Raw genomic sequence first — 17,210 nt, forward strand, 5'->3', positions numbered from 1 at the left:
GAAACCCCGGGGAGAGGGCAAGAAGTGCCGCAAGGTGTACGGCATGGAGAACCGGGACCTGTGGTGCACGGCGTGCCGCTGGAAGAAAGCCTGCCAGAGGTTCACTGACTGACCCCTGAGACCACCGAGCCGGCGGCCCGCCGCCCCGCTGCCCTTGCCTTCCACGGCAGGCTCTGGAAAAGCGCTTTTTCTTCCGAACAAATTCCACTTGAAGCCCAGGAAAAGCACTTCCAGGAAACTTGGTGGAATGACAGCGAAAAATAAAATAAAATAAGGTCACCACCCTCACTGCTCTTGCTGAGAACCCAGCATCTGGCAGTTTTGTTTTGTTTTGTGTTTTCCTTGAAAAAGAACAGTCTTGGTTTTTTTTTTTTTTTTTCCTGCTGTATGTCTAGGTCTGAAAACTGCAGACTCCGTAGCAACTGAACCAACAAAGCCTGTTTGACCTAGAGAGGAGGCATATTTTGATAAGCTTTCTGAATAATGCCATTTCTGAGATTTTGGGGGACATATTAAAAGAACAAGAAGCTCCACGTTATTCGGGGGCATCTGTACAGAGGTCAACGCCTCCTTTCCTTGTGAACAGCATTCTCCCCCGACCTCTCGGAGCAGTGCACATCATGGCGTGTTGCCAGAAAGCTGAGCACCTGGGTATCTCTTCTCTGTCTCGTTTGTCCGTCTGTCCTGTTTCCAAGATGGGCCCCGCTTGGAACCGCCGCGGCGCTGTTGGCCGGCAGGGCCCGGAGGGCATCCCCTCGCCAAGCGATCACCAGCAGACTTCAGCCCCCAGCTGAGCCCAGGACATCCCACCGCGGGCACCCCAAGGAGTCTAGCGGTCTCAGAAGCTCTTCCCCGGGGGGCGCCTGGGGCCCGGCCCCGTGCAGGACCCGCGCGGGCGGCGGCCGTCCGGGTAAGCCTCGATGCTTCTTTCAGGGACGCGGGGCAGTCGGCGGCCCCCGGTCTGTGGGTCACTGCTCGTCTGACAGTGTCCTTGCCAGGACAGCGGGTCAGCCGGCCTTCCCTCCAATCTCCACCCCGGGCTGGTTTCAGAAAAGGTAGAGAGAGCTCGGACTATCCCCGCAGGTTCGCTACGCACGGCGGAGCACACCGCCCACGTCCCCATCTGTTCGGAGACGGGCGAGGTCCGCAAACTCACATCCATTCTGAGTGCACTTTCATAGGTTGTATGCTTTAGCGCGTCCGGGAGATGGGCTCGTGACCGACAGAAATATGATCTGGGTACATGGGAGGTCCCAAACTTTATTTTTCTTATAAAAATATTGGAACTGTTGGCTAAGAATTTGCTCAGAGGGGAACATACAGAACACCCAAAGGAAAATGCATGTGGGTATAGGCATTTCTCAAGCTAGTCGGACCAGGGCTCTCACTGTGTTTCCTAGCCTGCTACGTATGTACATATGTTGGTTGGTTGCTTGGTCGGTTTTGGTGGTAGTGGTATGGAGGAGGAGAGTTTATAAGCTCCTCCACCCTACTCTGGATTGCCCTGCGAATGAGTTCTTTCTCCTATACCTATGCAAAAAGTAGTAAGAGCACCTTATGGGGGCGCTGTGTCAGGACGGAGAGCCTACGATCAGCCATAGGAATGTTCGATAAAATTGCACAGAAGAAAGTTTAATATATGTTGAGAGATTGTACATACACTTTTCGTTTTAAAGCTTTGAAAGGAGTCATCTAGTAATAACGAATATCCTTTTCCTTTTATAATCGAGGGAAATAGAAGGAGGTTCCACAGTATCATATCCACAACCTGTGTGTTCGAATCTTTTTGGCGAATTTATTTTTTAAGCTTTCATGTGACTTTTCAAACATTATTCCTTGGGAGGGATCCTGTCTTCCTCCATTTATTTTTATTTCAACAACGCTTATTTCAAGAGAGCAGGAAAAGAGGAAAAGAGCTTCATTTAATTTCATGTCAGGATTGCCAATCAGGAGTAGCTATGGCACCAGTTATAATGTATGTTTTCATATTTACAAGGTCAGCCAGGAAAGGGCTTTTTTTTTTTTTTAAAGGAGGAAATGTATTTGCATTCTCAGTCCCAGCATGTCTTGTCTCCTCCCTGGAATCCTGTTGCTCTACCTGTAGGCACCCTCTGCTATGACTTGATGCTCCAGCCTGAGCTGCGGGTGGGCTGGGCTGCCTTGTGGCCACAGTGAGTCCAAAAGGGATAGTTGGCTGGAGCACAATCCCCGCGCAGAGGTTTTTCTCTTCAGGGAGGTTCCCTGGCCCATGATCCTGGGATTAAGTCACTCATCAAAAATAATCAAAGTGATGAGGGGCTAAATCCATCCTCCCTACCCTCCAGAACTTTGGAACATAAGGAGGGAGAGGTCTTCGCCAGGGAGCAGTCCTGGAATGAGGTTTTGTAGCTGGACCCTAGAGATGCAGGCCATGATTAGTTCTGAGCTCTGGCCTTGGGGGGGTGGGGGTCCAAGCTCAGTCTTTACCTGGTTTGTAGCCAATGCACAGGTGTAAGCAGAAGTGTAGAGCTGAAGGCAAATTGCCTGGGATTTTTTCACCTTTCTAAAGCCTTCTTTACACATACTCTTCTGCATCTCCTACCTACGTAGGGGCTCCTTTCTGCCAACTGGCTCTGATCTCTGTGTACCTTCTTCTCTGGTATCCAGGTGTGCACAGACTTTTCCTGCACACACACACACATCCATTCTTTGTACCAAGGCATGTCATAAATAGAGAACCACCAAAATTCACCTGGCTGGCCTTGGGGAGTGTGGGGGGAGTGATTAACTTAATGCAAACCACCCAGAAAGCAATGAATTGCAATATATAGCTCTGGTTGTAAGAGCTAAAATTAAAAAAAAAAAAAAAAAAAAAAAAGACAGAGCTATGTTGTTATATTTTGGAATTAAATGAAGTGCCAAATTAAGCCCAACATTCATTTTCTGCCATTGCTGTGGTACCATGTTCTTTTGTGTCTTCATTTGGTGAGGGGAAGCAGAGGATGGGTGGAAAGGGCGGTCCCACAGCATGACTGGTTAACTGAAGCTCCGTCCATCCCAGGGACCTCAGACACCTGCGTGTGCAAAAGGAATGGCAATACACGGATTCTGGACACAAAGTATTTCTAAAGAAGGCGTGCTGTAGCCTTTTGACCTTTCTCTCCCTTGATCCCCTCCGTTCAGAAAATAGTTCTCATCTCTGTCTAAAGAAGGCATCTCATAGTAATGGACGGGCATTCTTCAGGGAGCTACAAAGCAAAGAGTTCATCAGGCTGTAGTATTAAGACTTAGTCTTTCCCAGTGGATATATACCCAATCTGTGGGAAGCAGTGTGACAAGTTGGAGACAACATGCAGGTAGCAAGTCGGTCGGTTGGGGACCAGAGAGATATACAAGAGGTCTATGGACATCTGGCTCCCACTCATCTTCTTAAAGCTGGTCGGCCAGGGGGGACTGTTTCTGGGCACCTCCGAGGGAGCTGTCATGTGGTCCCCCAGGAGTGGCTGCCAGAAGCAAGAAGAGAGCTCCCGGAAGGGAAGCAGCTTTGCCCAGGGATACAGGACCTCACGCACATCTCTAGGGGGCACAGATTTCCCGCCCCCTTTCGTGCTGGTGAGTTTCCTCTCTTGGTTGGGAAAAGCCAGTGTCAGGAAGAAGGCAGCTGGTTTCCACCTGAGGGCATGCCCAGATGCGGAGTGCCTGTCAGTCCCGCCACGCGCCAAGGTGCCCTTCATTAGACGATTCCCTGTCGTAACTGTGCTGCCCATGAAAACTTGCAATAGACAAGGATGGGGGTTACAGCTCTTGGGCTTTCCAAAACCTTTCCCCGGGAAATAGTTACATGAATGTTGCAAGAGATTTCTGAAACTGAAATGCCCTCTATCAGATTTCAAGATCTTTTGCGTTTCAGTTGGCTGTCTCCAGTGTCACACAAAGCCACACTTCTGAAAGCCACGTTGGGCTCTGAATTTGCCGGCGCGGCTGAACCCATTTTCTCCTCCTTCAGACTTCATCGGAAAAAGAAAGAGCAGCGTTCAATTGAGAATGTTGAGAGAGAAGTGGCAAGGATTGTACCTACAGGAGAGAATACCTTGAGAATAGTAGCAAAATACTGTAAATAATATTCATTTCCTCAGGGAAAATTAAAGGGTATATAAAAGAGAGATCTGGAGAATCTTAAGACTAGAAAGACTTTTATTATCTCTAGAGTCTTTTCGGGTCAGAACTGTTTGGTGTTTGGGGGGGTTTGTTTTTTAAGGAACATGATAATTATTTCAAGGCAGATTTCCATGAACTGGACCACACCAACTTTCGGAGATGTGCAGGAATGCTGTATGAGAAAGAGCTATTTCTTTGTGGCTGACGGCAGCCTGAGGCTGACCTTTGAACCCCAAGCACGCTCCCTGGCCGGTGTTCATAGACTCATGGAAGGCTTTTTCTGAATGTAATTGTGAATACGAAGCCTTGGTGTTCCTCTTTCGAATCGGCCGGTTGGATGACTGCACGCAGAATCCCGTAGGTGAGAGCTGTTAAAGACACGTGTTTTGTGTTAATGGCGTGTTAAGGAACAAACTTCCACGGACTTAATGCGGACAAGGTGCTGCTTTTTCTCATGACCCTGTAGAATTTCTATCGACCGCATCAACTGTAGCGTTGACCTGTACGAACACAGGGAAGGATCTGTGCATACAAATGAGTGGGAACAGAGCAGAATTCATGAATATGGATGAAGATGTGGATCCTTTTGGAGAAGGCGCTGGCTACACGGGTCAACTGGAAATTTCATTTCTCTCAGAAAATAACCCTACCAGCGGCACACCCCCCTCCCCATTCTCAGACCTGTGCGGATTCCTCCACGCTGGAACTGTGTCGTTGTGTCTTTTTGCATTGTAACTCGTCAAACCAGAAGTCCGTAAATGAAATGAGATTAGCACTTTTAGGTACCAAGTGTATGATTAAGTAATGCACACCAATAGATCAAGAAAGTATAAAATGTATTTAAGACCGACCGGTTTGCTTATTGTGACTGACTTTGAAAAAGCCCGTATCCAATGATATCCATGCTTTAAAAGGTGTATCTATCCTGGGACCGGAAATCAAAAATGGGAATTTTACTTCTGGTCCTGTTTTGTAAATAGTTCCTTTTTTTTTGAAGACAATCTCATGTTTTATACCTTTTTCTGTAGGTCTGAGAATCACAATGGTAATGTGTTGTGTCAAAAATGTAATCTTAAATACGATAATAATTGTAATTCATTTTCCAAATAAGACAAGGATTATACCGCTTTAGGCTTCTACGATTCTAAGAGACATGACACTTTTATAATAAGCATTAGTACTTAACTTCTCAAGTTAACAGAACTGGAAATATTTTACAAGATGCCGTGTTTTGTAATCACAAAGAACATGAACATTTTGTGGGAAATGACCTTGGTTTTATACATTGTAGCTTATTTTTTAAAATACAGTATTTACCAGACAGGAAGTGTTAGTATTATAAGCAATTCCTGCTCTCCAAACAAAGGGCTATGCCTCTTTTAAGCAAGTGTTTAATGCATATCTTTTCAATGAACCCTCTGCAGCAAGGGTAGAAATGCAGATCAGACGGAAAGAGTATTACAAGAGAGTCAAGCTAGCAACTGCTACTCCTTTTATCATTGCCAGTGTGTTTGCAAAGTATGATGGAAAAAGACACGGTAAGAATCATCCTATGTATCTTAAATCAAAAAAAAAAAAAAAAGAATGTTAGTAGATATGCTTGCAGGCAATGGGAGAAATATTCTTGGAAATTCTTTAGTGTAAAATGAGATTCTGTCACAACGACAAGCTCACCACAAACCTGCATTTAACTAGCAAGTATCACTGGGTGGTAATTTCCCAAACCACGGTATATAAGCCCAAAGATAGAATTTTTAGGTGGTCAGTGGTGTTTAAAGTAGTTTTTCCTCAGCACTAACTCAGTAACTTTAATTTCCTTATCAAAGCAAGTGCTTGATTTGTCACGAGAAGAACGAATAGACATGCAAGGTTGCGATCAGAAAGTCACTGTATTCCCAAGAGTCAGGAAACAAGGGAGGGAGCCATGGCGAGTTTACTAACTGCACAAATAATTTTGAGCTTTGCCAAAAGCATTTCATAATTCTGTACAGTTTTTTTCTAGCCCACTCACTGTTAAGAAAAAAAAAAAAACAAGCATCTTTTCTTTCTAAGATTTCAGTAACTCAAAAGCTAGACTAATTAGCAGTAAGCAGATAACATCAAAAGTAAAGCTGGGATAGAATGACCATATACCCATTGGGCAACTCCTATGAAGTGGTCAGAGAGTCACTCAGATCTTGCTTTCAAATAGGCTTTAGAATCTGCACACGTGAGGACTAGAAATGCGTGGAGACAGGGGAAACCATGTACAGCCTCAACTCCTGGTCTCTGAGATGAGGCTGTCTACAAATCTGTATCTTCATTCCCTTGACTATCTCCATTGTTCGCATCAAATCCCCAAGAAGTGCTTATTGCTGTCTGGTTTTGAACCAATGAGTCTTGCTTCTTTTTGAAATAGAAGCTTCCTAATGGTTTATAGCAGAAAAGCCAGGCAGGATCTGTAAACGAACGATTCAGATCAGGTAACACAGGGACACTACAGAATGGTGGAGATGCTGGTAAACCAGAGAGCTCATGCCCCCGTTGCGTGGGGCACCCAGCCTTAGACAATCAGAACCATGCAGAAATCAGGCCCAGGGCGACTAGATCTTCTGACTTGGAAGTAAGATGTTACCAGACATTTAAGTGTTGACAGCTCAAATTCTTGGCCAACACTGTGCAGACCAAAGAGAACCTACATATGGGCAGAGGCAGCCTCTGGCCACCAGTTTCACCCGCTGGGGAAAGCACATCTCACATCTCACGGCCACTGGGTCAGGTTCGTCCCTCAGGCCCACAGACTCACATGTTGGCACAATCTGGGCCACTAAAATCAAAAGAAGGGAAAGAGGTCAGTTCTCCCCAGAAACCATTCTCATGGAAGACTTGAATATAAAAATAGAGTCTCCTTAAGCTAGCCTTGCCTCTGATCAAAATACTCTGAAGTACTATCCAGCTCTCCCTCTGTCCCCTTCTGGCCTGCCGAGGCCATGCCCCAAAGCATGGAAGAATGGTCATCCCAACTTAAGTTCTCACCTACCGTGACCACTGTGATGAAGGTCTGGCAAAGAGCAGCCTCGTGCCTTCAGAGAAGGCAGCCAGGAGCCCCTGGAGTTTGAGATAGCACACTCTGCCTCCTTGTGCCAAAGCCCTTTGCCAGCCCCTCTACACTCCTTCCCACTCCATCCTGCCTCAAGAGTTTTCATGCCAGGGTAAGATTTCCATTGTTTCATCTCCCCTAGAGCAACACCCTTGCTTCAGAACCGGGAGATATTTTAGAGTGTCCACTAACCCCCAAGATGGAGTTTTTCCACCCAGAAAACCTTCGCACATTTGTCTGAAGGCAAAGACAAAATGGGAATGAATGGGTCATGGAAAAAATTAGAAGTTGCTTCTTTGGCTCCGATGGACTGTTACTTAGACTATATCTTACACCAGAGTCCTGATGGTATTGGGAGAATTGCTAACCCTTTCACATATATTATAAAGCATGTTTCTTTCAGATACATTATTTCATTTGACCTTCCGAAGGACCCAGTGTAGAGTAGGAATATTTGGAATCACCTCCAAGGCCAGCCCAGGATAGTGTTAAGCCCGTGAGTCAGCCCTGTCACTGCCAGAAGGGAGGAGAAGAAGGGCTTGGGAAAGCACTGGGTCAGACTGATAGCATCTTCCAGATGCTAAACCTGGAAAGACCCAGGGACCCGCCAGGTTCTCAGCCCAGGATCTTCAGCATAGAAACCCAAGTGTACACTCATTCCCCATTGTCACATGCAAACTTAACCAATGCCAGCAGCACCCCTTTAGGCTGCTGCCATGCCCGTACTCCCCAAGGTCTTACCATCTAAATGGTTAATCATAGGAGTTTCTGAGCTAATATGATGTTCTGAGTAAAAGTTTTGACTCCTTGGGAAAAAAATTACTTTGCTGCCACCATTCAACATTTGCTCTCCAGGTAAACGGAAATCATTGCCAGAATACTGAAAAACAGCTCAAATTTATTATTTTTAATGATCAAATCCAACTCAAAGTTGGAAATACCCATGAGATGGTGAAGTTGCATTTAAATACGAATGCAAATGAAATGACATTGTCGAGGCCTGAGATCTCCATCAGGGTGAGTGACTAAAAGGCTGTCCAGTAATGAACAGGTTTCAAGGGACCCTTCTCCCTCTACTTTACCAGGCTTCCCATCATGACTTTAGGGTGAAGCCACTCCCAGGGAGTGTAGTCATGGAGCTAGAAGGGACCTAAACCATTTTGGCCTGCCACCTACTTGATTAACAGGCTTTTTGATAAGTGATGTGTTTGCTCTCTGTCCGAGAATAGAGGAGGAGGAGGAGGAAGAGGAAACAGCCAAGCACTCTCCTCCTCTTTGGGGAAGAAGCCCGTTCTGCAGGAGTGAGCACTGGGCCCCAGTGGCAGGGCTTCGTGAACAAGCAGGAAGCGGAGGTTCCAAAACAAGATGACTCTAGACTCTGAAAGAAGGCGGGATTGTGAATTCAACGCTCAAATCGCCATCTTTGTTTTTAAAAAATGTTCTTTCCTATTGGGCACCATTCACGTCATTATTAACAGCCAGCTTCCGAAGAAAAGGGCCCCTTTATTTATAGTATGAAAATGCTAAAAATGAATTCTTGAGCATAATTAACTGTTACAGTTGCTTACGAGGGACAATTCCCTAAATTTTTAATTCAGAAAATTCACGAGAGTGGAATGTAGCAACTCCTGAAAAAGGCAAGAGAGCTGTCATTAAAGAAAATTTTCTTTCAAAAAAAAAAAATTGCTCATCTGCTTCCTTCTGAATGCTTTCTACATCTCTGACTCAGGAGGAAAACCAGGACTCTGGAGAAGAAATTGAGCATAAAGAGAGAGAGAGAGAGAACAGTTCCCATTCTGGTGATTAGTCTTAAACACCCTCCCTCGTCCTCCCCACCCCCCCATCTTGGCAACCATCATCTCCTGTTCGCTTGCGTGACCTTACTGAGGCCACACTGTTATTATGTATGTTCCCTTCCAAAAATTCCAAATTAAACACCTTTGCTTCTGTGCTGCTGACTTCTCACTCTTAAAAATTAAGGTCCAAGGGGATAAATAGGACTGTGACTTGTACGTGAGGCTCAGTCGGTGAGGCTATCCTCTTCTTTCCAAGAAAAATTTCCATCCGTCTGAACAGCCCCTGGTGATCATCCAGACAGCAGGTCAGTCAGCGCCCAACCTGCGACACACATCACAACACTCAGACAGACTCGCTGACAAAGGACAAGGCAGATCTCTAATCGCTTCACCTGAATTCTAAAGCCCTCCGCTCTAGTCACCCACCAGGCCCTTCCACGGGGAAAGCCAGCTGTGTGATCAGACCACCTTGGAAGGACAGAAGAAGGGAGCTTCACATTTAATGTCGCTGGGCCCTGAACTCTGCCCGCAATTATACAGTCTGAAAACTGACTTGGCCTTTATTGTGTGAAAAGTAGGTGACTCCCGCACGGTATAATTATTTTGACTTTATATGTACGCAAGGAGAAAGCTACTCCAGTCTGCTCTCACTGGTAAGCCCCTGTGCCTCACCCTGGTGGAGCTCTCTTCCCATGCTTTGGGCACACATGACCAAGACAGAGAGGAAAAAGGGAGAGCTTTTGGGGCCAGCAATGCAAGAGCTGGAATTACCCCTCAGGGATCTACAGTGTAGTGTAATTATAAACTGCCCCCCCCAAAAAGATTACAAATCCTTGCTTTGCTTTTTATGCCTTTCTATCCTATTCTCTGCTAATTGGAAATCAATGACTGTGACTTGACCAAGCCCTGTGATAATATAGCAAAGCCCCTTCTTCCAAAGTATCCTGATGGTCTGGGGAACCTCTGTGATCACTGGTAGAAAGCTTTAGAATAGACTTAGATTTTTAGGAAAGAACTCAATACCCCCAAAATGTTCCATGACTTCAATAACTGAAAATGCTCTGGGTGTAAAACAACCCAGAAATGTGGATTATATATGTTTTTAAAAAAAAATGCCATTAATCAATATTTTCCTACAACATGACCTAGAATTCCTATTTTTATAATTAATGGTTGGATGATGATCAGCCATTTAAACATATGCTCTCTGGAATAACCAGATACTAGTGTAGTTTCCAAAGTGTTTCATGTCTCAAAATCTATATACTTAGAAGAAGAACTCAGGATAAGTAAAACTCGCTAGGTCCCAAAGGGTTCATGACCATCATCAAATGCAACTACCGAGTGGCCTACGGTCATCTTTCTGAAAAGAGAAGGCTGGGGAGCGAGAGAACAACAGTAATCACAAACCCTCCGTTGCCCTTAGTCCACGGTAAGGTTTAAAAAAAAAAAACAAAAACAAAAACTCTTTTAAAAATTAAGCCATCTTTCAAATCGTTTTCTACACCAAATCTAAAAATGTTAAAACAAAATTATAAAATATTTCAAATGGGGTATCTAGTGGAAATGCTGTCAGTAAGAAGCATCGCTTTTTAGTGCCTGCAAAACAACGTAAAGCGGGAAGGAAGAGAAAGCAGCAGTCCTTCCTGTGTGATGCTAGTGGGAAAATGACAGGAGTTAACCAGGCATTGGGCGCTAATTCAAAGGCAATGTGACGATGCTATCTGATTTTGAGAGATCTTCTGAAATACAACCTTACCGCCGTTTGGAGGTAAGGAAGTACTTGCTTACAAAAAAGTCTTTAATATTAGTGAATGAATGTATAAAGTTACAAACTATGCATTTTCAAAGAGTAACGTGTATTTTGTATCCAAGTAAATTTTTTCACAAAGTTATCAGAAACACAAATTACTCAAAATAAACTTGAACACATAACATGATGGGAATGTGGGACTCCCGTCTCTTTTCTTCCAGCTGATATTTTTCAAGACAGTGCATTGAAATTTCAGACTCTAAACAACTTCAGCCATTAAGGTAAATAAATAGGAAATGGTTTCTATTTCACTTCTGAAGCAGAAATGAGAAATGCTGGCTGTAACAAAACGTGCCCGGTTTTTTGAAGGTGGATCTTCTAGTAACACTGGATTAACAAGCAAACAAAACTGCGCAAGGTGAAGATGCATCACATTGGATAAATATAGCCTAGGTCATGTCTGTTGTGTTTAATTCTCACTCTGAGAACACAAATTACTTTCCAAAGGGTTTGGGTGATAGCGTTTTGGAGAACAAAATATAAAAATGCTGTCCATCAAATCATCAGGCTTTTTTCAAAATTACATGGAGATAATTACTTATACATTTCTGGAATATCCACTTAGAATATACACACGTTTCTTCAGCCTTCTTGTTGATTTTTTATTTCCATGAAGCTTTTCCCCTACTAACTCACCCTTTCTCCTTAATCAGTACTTTGTTACTCTGCATGAGAAACACCTTCTTTTCTTTCATCTGACAGTGTTGAAATAACTCCATTTCTCTACCATTCTAGTTCTCTTCTATGTCCGTTGAGCAAGTTTCTCAACTGTTTGTAGAAATATGGAAAATACGGAAACACGCACTTCTAAACCTGGTACTTACGGTTATACTGGATATGTTTGCTACCTAGGTAGACCTTTTTGGGGTTGGGGATGTGTCTTTTTATATGATTTCTAGCCAAATGCCGATGTTCTGATACTACATTTCTGAATACCTATCTGACTGTAAATACAGCCTGTGGACGTTCAGGTGAATACCGCTTGGACGTGACTGTTCCTCGGCCGTGCTCCTTGCCAGCTTTTGGCCCATTGTACATAGATTTGTTGAATGTTTAAATGACGTTGTTTTTTCTAAATGCTGTTCTCTAAAACAACTTTTTGAATGTTTTTGCTTTCCATTGTTTGGGACTTTGTGTGTTGGTTTAAAAAACAAAACAAAACAAAACAAAAAAAAAGGTTTCCTAAATATTTCACACCAGGAAAAAGATTTCAAATAAACTGGTGCTAATTGAAATAGAAGATAAATTTCCGATGTGAAGACTTACCACATGAGACGTTCACACCAGGTGAACTAAACTGCACTTTCCCGAGGGGACAGCTGGTGCCTCCCTTCTGTAAGCGTCAGGAGGACCACTGAAGGTTCACAGGTTCTGTGGCCCACTGAAGTGTAATGCATAAAAATGGCGCTGTCCCCGCAGCGTTGAGGATTTGCCACACTGGTCCTATGGAAGCATTTAGGTAGAAGTAAAGGCTTAGAGTAAGAATCAATTTAGTAATAGTCTTCTGGTCTTTGGACTTTCATGTTCTGTAATGCTTAGCTGTAACAATGAATATGGTGTTGCCAATGTAGTCTGCCATCATCGTTGACCTGTACTTACTGCGTGTATGGTTCTACCTTGGGTTGCACTGGCACATGCCAAGCGGGAACACTGGACTTTCAATAAGACCATCCTGACTTCTACAGTGTCCACACAGATGAATTTAAATGCACTTGTAACTGGTTAATTACCATGGAGTCTAACTTCCACTTAATAAAAGTTTTTGTGTATCTGCTTCTTTTGGGGAACTGTTTATTTAAGTAAAGGGTAACTAACTTATACCCAAGAAAGTCTCACTGAGGACAGAGGGTTGGACGTTTTACCTACAGTTGTAAAAAATAATTTAAAACTAAAGGGAGGGGGCACCTGGGCAGCTCAGCTGGTTAAACATCTACCTTTGGCTCAGGTCATGATCTCAGGGCCGTGGTATGGAGCCCTGCACGGGGCTCCCTGCTCAGTGGGGAGTCTACTTCTCCATCTACCTCCTGCTCATGTATCTCAAATAAATAAAATCTTTCAGAAAAAGGAAAGAAAAATAAAACCAAAAGAATGTCTTCCCCATATCAACATTCACCATCAAGGCTATCTTTATAAATGTGGAAGAGACATCTGTCTTCTAGAGATCAGCTCCAGTAACTACAACTCAAACCCATTCCCTTGACCATGCCTGCCCAGGTAAGTCAGCTGCTCACCCTGTGCCGCTAGACCTATTGTATCAGACAGGCAGACACAACCTGGCAAACAGAGGAGAGGATACCTGTATTCTTGTGCCAAGCCAGCCTGGAGACTGTTCCCCAGCCCAAGGCTGGGTCTGCTAGAACTTGATATAGTCACCTACAAGAGCCAAGCATATGTATGGGTGCATCGAGGTAGCAGGCTTTGGAGTTCCACGCACTTGGGCACAAATCTAAGTTACGCCTCTTGCAAGATAAATAACTGGACGAGTGATTTAACCCTATAAGTGCCATCCTCATCATGGAACATGATAATAAAAGAGAGGAAGAAGATTTAGCCTAGCTTGGGTAGTATCTTTACCTACTTCTCGTCCAATCCTCTCCTTGGCTTGGGATTGGTGGGGAGGACTATGATCTCTTTCCTACTGCCTGGTTCAGAGAAGGTCCCACATCACAGGGTGATTGCGAGAATTAACATGTCACCAATGCACGGAGAAGTAGCCCACAAATGGAAACCAAAATACTCAAAAACTGGAACCCTCGGACATCCAGAATGAGTGCTTAAAAATACCAGAATTTTCTTTTCGGTTTCTTAAGATTCTTTCTAAAATAAAAATGTCCTGGCTTAGCAAATAGCTTACACAGCACATCTGGATGTTTTCTCGGTTACCCCGATCGTCATTATTTCATCAGTTCCTAGAATGAGCAGTAGAGACAGAGCCCTACAGCTCAGCCTATTCCCGAACTGAGGGGCTGAGGGTGACGACTGGCCTCCCCCACCCTCCCTACCCTGCCCCATGGGTGTTCTGTGTCTCTAGGGACTAGTGTCCTACGAGCCTGTTGTGACTTATCTAAAACAGAGCTCATCTCTTTCCTCTGTTTATTGGCGTTCCTCTATTCTTGAACCAGAGGTGGGTGGCTTGTCAACCCCATCACTGCTTCCCATTTCCTCCCAGTCATCCCCTTCCGTGCTTCTATTCACTCTCATCTCTTCTGGCTCCAGTCTCTCCCCGGAGTCTGAAGCCACTGCAGGGACAGCTGGGCCCCGTATTCACACCCAGCAGTTAGAGCTCTCCCGGGGCTTCCCCACGGCATGTCTGCCCGGCTCACGGCTGCACGCATACCAGCCCTCCTTCCACAGCACAGCATCCTCAGGCTTCCCGACAAGGGTTTCCAGACAGGGGACTCCCGGCACCTACAGTTGTGCAGTGAATGAGGATGGACACAGCGACCTCCATAAATGGGGCTCCAGCCCCCCATGCCTGCTTCTCCCAGGCTCTCCCTGCAAGGCTCCAGGAAGCTGTCCTCCAAGAGCCGCTTTCAGAAGCTGTGCAGCCCTCAAGGGTGGGAAGCAGGAGAAAATACTGAGAATCAGGACTATAGATGTTGACTTGCAAGGTCATGTGTAAATCATCTGTTTGCGAAACACGTTTTTACCAAATGTTTACTATCTAAAAGGTTGCATAGAGAAAGCTCCTGAAGAAACGAATTATTTTAATGGAAAAAAATGAAAACTTCCTTTCCCTCAAAATATATACTCCAAGACCCTCCATTTCTTAAGTTGCAGACTATTCCTATTTTTAAAATCCACCTCTGATAATACACCACCAGGTGTATCGGAGGTGAGCAATCAATTTTTAATGAGTAAATGAACAAACAGATCAGAGTGTTTCTTCAGGCTCTGGATATGCTCTCTGCTCTCAATCTACCATTGCCCAAACAGCAAAGTGGGAGGAAGTAAGTGAACATTTCGAAGACTGCCATAGACATTTATTTGACCTAAGTAGCATTCTTTTAAGGTTCTTTAGGCTATGTACTTTGTCAGAACAGCCAACTCCCAATGACCACATTGATTACCTAACAATTACCCAACACAGGACAAAGGGTACAGTAACATCCACTGTTTTTAATGTATAAATCCTTGCACATAGCAATAATTCAATAAGCATCTAAGCAAAAAAAAAAAAAAAAAAAAAAGGATGCTTCTCAATGAAATAAATGGCAAAATAGGTCAGCACTATTAAAAGCATGCAGAGTGAATAGGAGGAGACTACCAGATTTGAGTCGATAACACAGGATAGGAAATCTAGGCTGGCCCTGAGACAGGACAGACACTATTTTATAAGGGGCAGCCGGCTATGACAGTGATTGTTTACTTGCTTGTCTCTAAGTAATATACGTACATAGTAAAAATGAAAAATCGAGGCAGAAAAAAGCTTATATTGAAAGCAGACCCCCTAACTGCTCTGTCCCCTTCCCCCCCCTTCCTCATATGCTTAGAAGCAGCTATTTCTAACTCATTTCATTGTTTCTTCTAATATTCGACTCCATTTTTTCTAAATGATATGCAAATATTGCCTGGCAGACAGGACGACAAGCACAGACAGAGGTATCCACGGTACCCAGAGCGAGGGAGACACGGCCCAGCATAAGGCTGCAGAGGGAGGCAGAGGAGCTGGCAAAGGGCCCAGCCCAGGCAAGTGCCTCAGTTCCAAGGGTGCCCCTGCCCACAGGGCAGATCGAAAGTTCTGAGCAAGACATGCGTGTTGCTGGCATCAAATTGTGGGGCCACCGGCAGATCCAGGAGTCTCTCATGAGTCTGCTGACTAGCAATCGATTCCCTAAAGTGTGGTGAGCCCTGCAAATAGTCAAGCATCCTCCCCTCCAAGTTCAATCTGTAAACTAGCCTCCACTCCAGACCAGAGCCTTCAGCCAACCAGCTGGCTGGTGGGTCTCTCTCCATCTCTTTCAACAGCACGTGCACCAACATGCCTGGTTTTCGGTCCATTCCTTATTTATCTGATTTCTTTGTAAGGCCCAAATCATCACAGGAAAACGCCTTGAGTCAGATTTTTGAAAAACAGCTGCAGGCCCAAGTTCCTCATTATTTACCTTGGGGCTCTATTGGACACGCTGGGAACCAGTCCACGGTTGGCAGCACATAGAAATCCCACTCAAACTAGATGAGGCAAACACAAGTGGGGAATTTACTAATAATAAGGATAACATGGCAAGGCCCTGTGGAGGCTTAGAAGCAAGGTTGAGAAAGCCACTGGGAAACACAGAAGCCTTTCCTGTCCTATCCCCTCCCTGCAATGGTGAAAAATGGCCACCAGAGGCCCACACTGAACTCACAGCACCTCTCCATAGTGGCCTAGAATCCTGGAGACCCAACTCCAAACTCAGGAATCACTGGCCAGCTTGGGAGAGATATCTCCCCGTCCCTGACCTCCAGTTCCAATCAAAGGGGCGTGGGGGGAGGTACGGTGTTAGGAATCATGGCGGAGGGACCCTAATAAAAAGGTGTGAAGTTGGGAAGGAAACGATGGGTGGAGAAAATAATTAGCACTCCTACTACAAAATACAAAAGTCAGTTTTTCTCGCTAATACACATAATTGTAGAATTTGCACTGGAGGTGGTATTAAAGATCATCTAACCTAACTCTTACTTCCTAGATGAGATTCCTGACCCAGGAATGTCATTTTGCATGTTAGTTTGTTTAGTTAGTTTTAATGTTAGTTTGTTTTCATAAGATTTTCTTGCTTTCTTGTTTTCTGAAAAACAAAGTTGTCTATTCTCTTAAACTTAACCATGAAGCCCATACAGGGTAGGACCACTGGAGCAACACTACCTGAATTCAAATCCCAGCTCCACCATGTACTAGCTGTGTGACTTTGGGAGGTCAATTAACTTCTCTGTGCCTCCATTTCCTGCTCCATAAAATGTGAATAATAATAATAATAATAATAATATGACCTACCTCCTGTGAGTTCTGTGCATTCACAATGAGTTAATATGTGTAAAGTGTGCAGTGTGGGGCCTTACACACATTGAGGGCTATAAAAGTATTATGTGAGTCATTGACACCATCATCATTTAAATAGCTTGAGACAAATGCATTAACCAAAAAATCGCATCAAACCATGAGAGCAGGAGCCATTGGTTAAGTGGCAGTAAAGCTATAAGTAGATATTTATGTCTGACAAAGATCATTTCTAATTTTTCCAACATAGAATTCTTCTACACTACAGAAGAAAAGTAAAGAGAAAATAAAATAACTGATAATGACAACACTTAAAAAAAAAAAAAAACCATGGGTAGATTGATGCATTTTTTTCAAACTACTTCCGTGCATATTTATGAGCACGGTTGTGATCACACAGTATATATA

The 17,210-nt window shown here is 44.2% G+C and overlaps 1 protein-coding gene and 1 long non-coding RNA gene across 2 annotated transcripts in view; one reads left to right on the plus strand and one right to left on the minus strand.

Moving 5' to 3' along the window:
- The window catches only part of ZNF704 (zinc finger protein 704), a 235,561-nt gene extending 222,959 nt beyond the window's left edge, over positions 1-12,602 (plus strand). The window contains exon 9 of the mRNA XM_045063173.1: positions 1-12,602. Within this exon, the coding sequence (XP_044919108.1) occupies positions 1-112 (112 nt within the window). The 3' untranslated portion in view covers positions 113-12,602.
- Positions 12,131-17,210, minus strand: part of LOC101692891 — a 17,396-nt gene continuing 12,316 nt past the window's right edge. The window contains exon 3 of the long non-coding RNA XR_001176647.2: positions 12,131-12,268. This is a non-coding gene — a long non-coding RNA (uncharacterized LOC101692891). The remainder of the gene's footprint in view (positions 12,269-17,210) is intronic.

The sequence above is a fragment of the Mustela putorius genome, unplaced genomic scaffold, assembly GCF_011764305.1.
Source record: "Mustela putorius furo isolate JIRA1106 unplaced genomic scaffold, ASM1176430v1.1 tig00003846_pilon_pilon_pilon, whole genome shotgun sequence".
NCBI classification, from domain to species: Eukaryota; Metazoa; Chordata; class Mammalia; order Carnivora; family Mustelidae; genus Mustela; species Mustela putorius.